Raw genomic sequence first — 10,708 nt, forward strand, 5'->3', positions numbered from 1 at the left:
CATTTAAGTATATCCATTTGATGAAGCCTAATGATGAAGCATTAGCACTAAGTCTATGGTAGGGATATTTCACTCAGAGTAAGCTGCTATTAGAACGTATGAAAAAACGTAATGCTGTCAGGCAGCTTATAATAACATGATGTTGTCAGCCTTAAAGCAAAAGGAAATACAGCGAAAATAGCCTATTTTATGGGCTCGCCAGACTAATATAGAGCTATCTCTGTTGACTGCATAGATAACCAGAGTGGTGGATGGAATAACAGCTTTGAACCCCTGTCGTACCCCCACCCTGCGCAGGAAGGTTTCTTCCCCTCCCATTCCAGGAGTTATACCGCCTCCTGCGCACCGCTGACTTCCCTCCTGTACAACACTCCTCCGCAACTTGTAAACTTCTGGGAAACACTCCCCTGGTTGACTTCGTTCAGCAGCTACTGCTCCAGAGCATTGTGACAGATGACTGGTAACTTTCAGTCAAGTCCTCAGTGTAGCCTATGGCTCTTCCTCGCGCTATGAAGTGGCAAAACCTTTGAGTTTGACGAAGACGTTCTCCTGTAACCTTGATCTGGGAGAATGAGCTCATTTGGGAGCAATGCAGCTTCTGATGGAAGAGACCCAAACTGCCGCATGTTCACTGTAAGTGTCTCACTGTGAAGTGAAAAAAAAAGAAGTGATTTGCTTCTACTTTTAGGCTACAGGTTGGATCGTTTATATTTAGGCTACTTAACGCTGCATAACCTGCATCTCTGTGGTGCGCACTTGGACAGGTGCGTTGTATTCAACCGAGTTGTCAAGGAACAGACAAACAGATTCACTATCACTCTTGCACGCACTTAGAGCGTGAACTGCTCTTCTACGTGCAACGAGTTGACAAAACTTTTTTTTTGTTTTTTCTTGTGCTGAAGGTGGAGGGATGTCCGAGTGGAGACTCTCCGGCGACCCCCAGGAAACGACTTCACTCCGCGGAGGAAGCGCGATGCAGCAGCCGGCCTCCTCCCGAGGGCGCCGGGTCGGTTTCCATCTCAGAGTCGGAGGAGAAGGGAGGCTTTTGCCAGCAATGCCAGAAGAAAGTGTCAGAGCTGAAGAAGCAAGCGCTTGCTCTGGCAGACCAAAATTCACTGAAGGTTGGTCCTGTTTTACACTCTTTTAGTGGCCACAATCTTAATTTCACTTTCCAACCGTATTGCATTTGTTAAAACCTTAAAATCGGATTATTGAGATCATCTTAATTCCCCTGCTGTTTTACAGTGTTTCTTGTTAAAATAGTCACATTTGTTTCAAAAAGCCAACAGGCAAGAAAGTTGTAGTTGTTATGATGAACACAGAGTTGTAATAAAACCTCTCATTCTGAGATGCTGTAACATTTCTGTTGAGATACTTGTTTTTTCTCACCCGCCTGCACCTGCTCCTCACACTGACGTGTGGACAATGAAATTAGATCCATTTGACTGTTTCTAACTAGCAAGAAAGCTCCCACCATCCACACTTACAGTTGTTTATTGCCATACTCAACTTCAAATGCTGGCCTTGTATGTGAAAATGGAAGCTTTTGAGACTTTGAAAGTGGCCCATTGTTTGGCTAAACAATGCTTATCTTTTTATTTTGCTGCTGGGTGTGGGAGGTCGAGGGGGGCTGAAATGAGCGAGCCGCTCATGTAGGAGACTGAGGAGGAAGTTAAGTCCCAGTCGACCTTCGCTGTGCATTGAAAGTGTTCCTGTATGGCTGCTCCCACAATTCCCACCGCTGTTAAATATAGGCCCTGAGACCCGTTGTGGCGGGCTGGGTCTGCCCTCGGGTCGGTTCTCCTTTGTTTTCCCGTTTTAGAGGGAGAGTCTTCAAAGTCAGATTGGATTACAGCTCTTCAAGGTTCACCCCAAATCCCACAGCACCTGATGTCCATACGGGAACAGGTATACAAGGGACAAGGGGGCATTTCTGTAGCACCTGGGCTCTCTGTTTGAGACATCTGTATGTGTGGTCTGATTGTTGTAGGTAGTTCTGACTGTATCAGATCTACATTCGGGTATCAGGTGAGTCCACCCCGTAAACACATTAACTTAACCCTAACTGCTATTATCTGCCCTGGGAAATGACCTCCCCTTTTTAGTGTGGGACCCTCCAGCAGTACGTTGTGGCCTTCACCAGGTGCTCTGTGTGGTAGAAAGAGATGAAGACTTCCCGTTTTCCCCCCTATTTTGCACTTGTTGATGGCTAAATTGGGCCTTAATACCGGGGTGGCAAACGGTGATGGCAGGGTGCTGTTATTGTACCAGGGTCATGGTATGGGTTTCCCTCGCTGAAGGATAATAAGCCCATTGTCTTTGCGAGTTTGTGCTGCTCACCTGTTGGGCCTCTTTGGATGGATGCGGTTTTGGATGATCGCTTCCAAATTACTTCCTCCATGGAGGGATTGAGGTCAACAGGGTTATTCATGCGGCCTGCCGGTGAGTCTGGGATCCCGATACCTGCTCGGGGTCCGGCCAGTGTTGTGTCTGCAGTTGTCATGGGAAAAAACGAGAGCGGAGACTGTTTACCCGAGGTCACACTTCCCCTCCCTCCCCATCCGCCCGCCGTCCCGTTTCTGTAAAGAGGAAGTCGGCTTGGTCCCCAGACGTCCCTCTCCCCCCTCTCCCTGCCTGTAGACGTATTGTTTGAATACAGTTGTAGTAGATAAAAATTCAAGGAAGAGTGTTTGGGTAGAGTGAATGTGCTTTCAGACATGAAGCCTGACGGAGGGAAAGTTAACTTTCACCCACACCGAAGCCTCCCAGACAGCTTTTGTATTTTCCTGTTTGGGTCTAAAGGAGCCAGCGTACAGTAGGCCTCTGTCCCACAAGAAAGTTGGGGAGGTAAAGGCCTTTTCTTGTGGTGGAAGTGGACAATGGCAGCAATGCAGTGAAGTTTTTGTGCACAAACCACTGGGTCAGCATTAAAAAACTATTTTACATGAAAGCATTTACGTCCACATCCACTGTCCTTTCAAGAACAGTGGTGTTTTTTTGTTTTTCTTTATAACCATTTAAACTGCACATACAACTACAGTTTATACACATAATTTGCAGTGCTTGTGTAATTATAACTTTTCTATGAAACCTTACTGAAGGCTTAACCCCAAATTAACGTTAGTGAAATGATGTTCTTGAGTTGCCACCTCTTCGTTTTATCTGCCTTGAAACAGTTATTTTTTTATTCAGATCGCAGATGATGAAAACCCTCTGGGAAAAAAATGCCCCTTTCTAAAAGCACAGGCACAACCAGAAGAGACACTGAAAACCTCCAGACTTGATCTAATCAAGGGAATTCACCTACTTAGTTTGAATAAACAACACCTACAGTAATAAGTGACTTCAATAGTGAAGAGGAGACAGTCTGGATTCAATAATTGTAGGCTGTGCTCATTGTGGCTGGACACAGCGGCTACATACGGTATGATGTAAAGGAAGACGACCGCTTAAATCCCATCTTCAAAAAAACAATTAGCTGCTTACTGTAATCAGAGGATCTGTCAAGGATCAGCCCTGATAGGACCGTGGAGCTGGATCAGATCCAACCTCTGCACATACACGCTAACTGTTGTTTTGTGAAACCCTCCCACCCGAAAGGGATATTTTATATTTCTGTTGTGTGTTCTGTGATTATTGTACGTGTGTCAGTGACATCATCAGGTGATCAGACTTGCATAGTGACAGTATGATGGGGTTGTTGTGACCTGGAAGGATTATAATTCTTCGCTTGTAGCCAGCCTCAAACAGATCGAGCCCTTCAGTAACAGATAAAAGGAATATTCATGTTCCTTTATGTCTTTTTTTTTTTTTTTTTGGAAAGGGCTAATCTTAATTATATTCACTGAACCATGAGAGAGATGACATTCAGAGAGAATGGAAGCCCGACAGTCAGGATTATGTTGGTGAAATATGTACGGAGGTGCATTGTTAGCTGCCTGGCTCTGTCCAAAGGTAACAAAACCCTACCAACTTCCAAACGAATGATATCTTGTTTTTTTAAAAAGTGTAAAAAAGACGTGCTTTGGAGTCTTATGTGCCAATTTGTTTCTTGTAGTCACTTGTGCTGGTTCAGCACTTTCCCCCCCGTTTCCAGTCTTTGTGCTAAGATAAATTAGCTAGCTGTTGAGTGTAGTTTCATATTTACCATACAGACAAAAGAGTGCTATTCATCTTCATCTACTCACGGGCAGAACGCAAAGAAGTGCATTTACCAAACCGTTTTCTTTTAGGATTTCATCTGAGAACACTTACACTGTAATTTGTGTGTTTTCACTCATAAAGTTGAACTTTTAAACACGGAAATGTTTTGAGTTTCAAAGCCTTTGAAAGCATTTTGGTTTGGTTTAATTGCAGAGACTGCAGGTCTTTGATAAAGTCAGCAGTGCTAACAGACGCTCATAAATATTGAAGCCTATGAATTTAAAAGCAGTGATGGTCCTTGTGAACTCTATTAGCTTGCTGACTGATTAACAGAAAATGTCCTGCAGGCCTGTGATGGGTGAAGATTTGGGATTAAATTGAGCTGTTGGAGGTCGGTTGCAGCCAGACCTCACCTTTCTGATGACCTTTGCTCCCGTGGAAACAGCGACACCGATCACCATAGAGATTGAATTATAATGAGTGGTGAATCAAGTTAAATCTTGATGATAGAGAGCGAGCGAACCACTAGCTCATCATGAATACGATGCACTGCTGATGTGTGCACGATGTGTCTAAACCTATTATGGATGGCGTGTGTGAGTGTGACTATGAATGTGGCTGCACCAATTAATTTGAAGCATTAGGTCCTTTGCCAGTTTTTTCATGTTGAATTCATAAATTATGGGAACATTAATTCTCACAAATGACTCATTGGGATTCATGGTCGATTTGTTTCTGCTTTGTTTCTCGTTTGACCCTCGATCCGCTCAAAGTGCCGACTTGTTAGTGCTTCCTTGTAAGCATTTTAAATCAGATTTTGTTTCCTAAAGTGCTGAAATAAGGAAATCTATCAACTCTTTGTCATCCAACAAATGTTTCTGGGTCAAATAGTCACGGACATGTTATGATCTGAGTTTCTTTGACTTTGGTTTGTGTGAAGTAAATACTGTGTGATGTACTCTGTTGCTTTTCGCTTGTTTTCTAAATGCATTCTGTGCCTCTGTGCCCACTTTGGATTTGGATATCTGTCACTAGAGAAGTAGGGCAGAGTGTGCAGTTGCCATGGCCGATGAGCCAAGAATATTACTCTGTTGTTTATAGTAATGCACATAGATGAGTGTGTGTGTGTGTTTATAAGTGAGTGTAAGAGAAGTGGGTAAGACCAGGAGTGACGGACAAGACCTGGGTGAGAAGCCTACCTGGCTACTGTTTCTCACATGAGTTTGCGAGCAGTGTTGCCTCTCCTTTGTTGACTGACCTCTGACCTTTCTGTCAGTTCTCCCAGCCTTTATGGTGGGTTAGAGTTTCAGGGGGCCGACCTGGGCTGGAGCAGGTGTACGCTGCCAGGTTCGCTGCAGGAGGGCAGACGTGTAGAGGACCGAGTGACTGGCAGATGGAGGGAGGAAACGACAGAGAAAATAAAAAAGGCCGTGTGGAAAAAAAAAAAATACCCTCCGGTTGTGAAACCTGAGCTGACGTAGAGTTAAAACAGAGCATGACCATATTATTCTATTCACCTCTAAGCACCTGAGCCCCTGAGGCTCTGTGTCTGTGTGTGTGTGTGTGTGTGTGTGTGTGTGTGTGTGTGTGTGTGTGTGTGTGTGTGTGTGTGTGCCTGTGTCCCTGCTCAGCAGTGCGTGCTCTGCAGAGAGCCTCCTGGTAGGAGATGAGAGACGAGACAGGAGAATAGAGAAGACTGTGGGCTGAGCCGTGCACTCGCTTCATCCCTGCATGCCGTGTGACTTCTGCTTTATGGCATGTGGCTGTATTAAACTGTAGAGCAATAATCTGGTGTCAAGTGGTGCAGAGACCACAGACATCAGTCATGGTGCTACCGTGCTGTACTGAATATGTGAGCCTCAGCAGCATGCAGTTGTTCACTGCCACTTTACCTCAGTCCCCACAGCTTCATTCATTCCTTTCTAATGACTGGGGAGTGGAGGGACTGCAATAGTTTTTTTTGTTGTAGATCTAAATGTGTCCATGGCACAAGTATCCTATTGCCACTTATGTTGACATCTCTAAACAATACCAATCTCTACTTGAGTGGACCCAGTGGTGTAGAACAAAGGACACTTTTTGGTTCAAGTACTGCAGGAGCTTAATTGCCTTGGAAAAAAAACAACATTACTCTCTTTTTTGAACTTCTGAGCAGCCAGAGCTCTTTAAATGTGGACGATGGAATAACCCGGTCACCAGTTACAGGGAGCGTGAAGAGTTTCTTATTCACTTTCCTGCTTCCAGATTTTCACAGCTGGTCCTGCTTTCAGAGCACTTTTATGGGCCACAAACCTTATTTTCGAACCTAAGGGCAACTCTGGAATGAAAGCCACATCTTCGCTGTGTCTGCTGCAGTTTCATTTTACATCTTTAATTTGGTGAGCTGAAAGTGAATTGACCCCAATTGTGACTGGCCAGTCTTCTACTTATCGCAATTGCAATAGTAAATTGCTATGAGGCAGAGTGCAGGAAATGGGTTCAGGGTGTGCAGATTCAAGGGCTGATGGGCCTAAATGGAAACTGAGTCGCAGTCAGGCTCATCACTTTTCATCAGGAAGCAAGCGGAGGAATCTGTGGAGGAGGTTGAGGAATTCTCCACCTGGAATAACTGCCATTCCTCACGTCTGCGCTCCTGGCTGCTCAGAGGAGCACATCCACAGCGGGCAAGATGAAACAGGAGCTGACTGAGGCTCCCCAGCAGATGCCCACAGACACACACACACACACACACACACACACACACACACACACACACACACACACACACACACACACACACACACACACACACACACACACACACACAAATCATCTACATACATAGGCACATGCTCATGTCCTCGTCTGGCCATCTGGCCCTTCCTGTTACGGCTGCATGCCACTTTAATGTCAGCGAGCTGTCCAGATGTTCCTGTTACCTGTGAAGGTGAGCAGAGCTATTCAGAGCCGTATAGGCCTGGGAATTTTTTCTCTGCCGCCTTCAGTTATTGTAAAAGTTTCAGTGCCTCTTTCAGTCGGCCTATTATCCTGAATAGCAACTATTCAGCAAAGACGTTCAGTCAAAGTTTGCGGTTTTGTAAACCGGCTGCATAATTAACATATAATGACCTGATGAGAAAGCAACAAGTTATCGAAGGCCATGAAGCATCACGCTTTGTGCAGTGTCTCAGCTGTTCTTGCCAAGAGTTAGAGAAGAAGATTCATCCCACTCCTGTCTCTCCAGAAGCAGCACCATTGGACAACAGACTTCCCCCTGCTCCAGTTGTTATCCTAAAATAACCTAACTGTCTCCTTTTATGATTAATACTGAGAGAAATTGAAAATGTATCTCTGGAAATGACTCCTTGTGCCAGTGCTATTATTTGTGTGGCTGGAATCAGATTATTTGGAATTGTTTACTTTTTCTGTTTGAGAAATGCTTGAAAACACTAATTGATTATTGTATCATCTTGAGCAAGAGCAATTATATTCAAAGTGCCTGTTAGTTGGTCACAGATGTGTATTTACTTTACTTTGTTCGGACATAACTCAGCATGTATCTACTTTGTTTTATTAACAATAATCTTTACATAAGACTTTAAATCAAAGCACCTCGTAAAGCTGAGATTCGGACAACACCTAAATTCTCTTCTTAGCGGGTTTGAAGAATGATGGCAACCCACAATAACACTTGTCTGAATGGGCTTGCTGCTATTTGGTGAAGGATCATGTGTTAACAAAGAGCCAGACTGAAATGAAACAATGGATCTGCAGTTGAAGGCTGACAGGGCAATGTGTGGCAGCACAGCACAGGTCCACAGAGTCGGAGAACAGAAAAACAAAGGCTGAAATGTCACTGAACAAAGAACCGAAATGCAACATGAAGTGTAACCAGTGGGAATTAATCAGTTTGACTTGTTACTGTAGGGTGAGCTGTGTGTGTGTGTGTGTGTGTGTGTGTGTGTGTGTGTGTGTGTGTGTGTGTGTGTGTGTGTGTGTGTGTGTGTGTGTGTGTGTGTGTGTGTGTGTGTGTGTGTGTGTGTGTGTGTGTGTACATGAGATTGTGGATATTTTTTTCTTTCTGTGGCTCCCGGAGCTCGGCACCATATGTCATGTTGAAGTGAGACATGTACAGTCCGGGCAGACTGCAGTCCATTATTGAGTCGGATTCAGAGTATTGGAAAAGACATAGTTGTTGAGATAAATTTTCAACATGGTACAGAGACACTGAGGAGCGCTGAGTTGGAGGTAATCTCCTGCTGGCTCCATAAAACGCACTCAATTGACAGCAGGCCTTGTGGTAGCAGACAAATCGCCTGGCTTATAGCAATGTGCTGAAAGAGAATGCCAACGCTGTGTGTCTTCGCCAAGATGGATATGCAGACAGCAAACTCCGGGCTGTGTTGGGCGTGGCTCCCTCGCTCACGGCAAACAGTGGATCAGTCGGTGCTTGAGTTGGACTTGACATTGCCGTGTTTCTTTTCCTCTTTGGCAGATGTTAATGAAGCGTCTACTTCTCACCTGCCAGTTCACAAGGCTGCAAGTGTTTGGCCTCTTTGGCAATGTTTGCCCTCAGACAGGGAGAGAGGCAGCGAGAGAAGCAGGTTTGTGAAACTGCAGCGCTTGGTAATAATTCAGTATGTGCCAACTTTCACATTATGGGATAAGTCACGTGATGCATGTACATTTGTTTTGATTGGAGAAGCTTTAAGTCATTTTGCTGCACAAAAGTTTGTTCAGAGATCGTCGATGCAAAGGAAACATACAGTACTGGCTAACTGTGAGCAAACTAATCTTGTCACACAAAAAGTCCAACAGGGTAAATTGATGTTTCTTTCTGTGGAGGAGCCGTAGTAAAGTGCGGTTGTGGCTGGCAGCTTCTCTATAAGTGCACCAGCGAGCTCTCGTGCCATATTTCTCTATATGTGTCCAGGTGACAGTGTGCATGCATCTCTCCGTGATTCTCTTTGTGTTTGTGTAATAGCAGATGGATTGTGATGGGCTGTGTTGGGATTGGTAGACGGGCTGTGTTAACTCATCTTACTGGACTTCCCCCCCGACTACGCTTTGGGCTATTCTTTACTGTCAGGAGTTCATTCAGATACGTATATAGTGCTCCATAAATCCTGGCGCGCTGTGAAAATGCCAGTCAAAGTTCACGCTGCTCATGTTCATTTCATGCTTGAGCGTCCAGCTCCGAGAGCGAGGATGAGTGTGTGTATTGACGATGTGTGAATGTGCGCGTAAGTACCAGAGGAAAAAGAAAGAGACGAAGCACATTCAGAGTCCCTCCATCCTTTCCACTTTGCCGCAGAAGTCATCCATCTTTCTGATCTTAACTGCTACCAATTTATGATTGCATTATTACGGTCAGTGTTTTATCCTCATTCCAGCTCAGGAGACCTGGTGGTGGTCTGGTTAATGGAGAAGGTGATGGAGAAGGTGACCGGCCAGTGCCATTACTCTGGTACTTGCTGGGTTTAGATTTAGTTTCAATATGGTGAGAGTTCAAGGTTTCTGTACTGTGCTGTCCTGCTGTCTTCAGCTGTTAGTTCAGTGCTCATGTTAGCTCAAGCCATGGATCATCATTTTATCAAACTATTAGCTTAATTATCTTTAAATCATCAAATGAACATCTAAAACTTCAGATTTGCACCGCGGCCCTTCTGTAGGCCGAAGGAGCAGAAATACAGAAGTGCAAAGTGTGTTTCCATGTGCATTTATTTTCACTGTTAAATGACTTGACCTTGCAATTTGTCTGCTGACATTTGAAAGGAAATGGCATAAGACCAGCATTTGACAAAATGACAGCAAAGTTGCTTTTATTCACAGGAAACAATGTCTCGCTGAATTTCTCAACAGGCGGAACCATGGAAAGGTCAATCTCAGCTGTATGGATTTTCATAATGTATTTTCACCAGAAATAGTCAATCAAGCCACAGCAGCTGTGTTGTTTGTCTGTGATTGGCAGCTGAAGTCTTTTTCCTCTGACTGGCACACTTTTGTACTTTGAGGGAAAATGTTTCAGCAGCTTTCAAAACAGCAAAGGCTGAAATAAAAATATGGGTTGTTTTCTTGGTACTTTTTTTTGTGCCTTTGTACTCCTTGATGCAACAACATCATGAGAAACGGATGTATTGTTAAACCTTCTTACCTATTAGACAAACTTTTAAGGACTTCTCACTCACGAGTGATAAGAAGGAAGCAGCAGAACTGTTATGTGCAAAACTCAGCGCTTGTAAAGTTAATTCAAAGTCGATAAAGGTGTAACATTTATCACATAGGTGCAAAGCTGCCCTGTTGTATAGTGCTGAACACGGAAAACACAAAGGGAGGATAATTAGATTTATATTTAGATCAACAGATATTTACTGTCTAGAGAAATTGTGCCATCTCGAGTTGGTCATTACTCCCAGCAGATGCTTGTGGAGTAAACCTTCCCCTGCCTCTCTCCCATGAACCGACTCCCATTAATAGAGCCGTCCTTTATGCTTCCCCTCTAGTTACTGCCGCTCTATTTTATGATGTCACTCTCTTTGCTGAAGAGCTCTGGGCTGTTTTATCTCCTTCGTGTGTGTCGGGCACT

At 44.4% G+C, this 10,708-nt stretch overlaps 1 protein-coding gene across 1 annotated transcript in view; it reads left to right on the plus strand.

Moving 5' to 3' along the window:
* Nucleotides 1-437: 437 nt before the first annotated feature.
* The window catches only part of kif26ab (kinesin family member 26Ab), a 64,315-nt gene continuing 54,044 nt past the window's right edge, over nt 438-10,708 (plus strand). The window contains exons 1-2 of the mRNA XM_069714890.1: nt 438-633; nt 903-1,121. Of these exons, the coding sequence (XP_069570991.1) occupies nt 571-633; nt 903-1,121 (282 nt within the window). The 5' untranslated portion in view covers nt 438-570. The remainder of the gene's footprint in view (nt 634-902; nt 1,122-10,708) is intronic.

The sequence above is a fragment of the Brachyistius frenatus genome, unplaced genomic scaffold (genome assembly GCF_029030835.1).
Source record: "Brachyistius frenatus isolate BFR_SWC_R1_liver_20210118 unplaced genomic scaffold, ASM2903083v1 Contig_136, whole genome shotgun sequence".
Classification (NCBI taxonomy): Eukaryota; Metazoa; Chordata; class Actinopteri; family Embiotocidae; genus Brachyistius; species Brachyistius frenatus.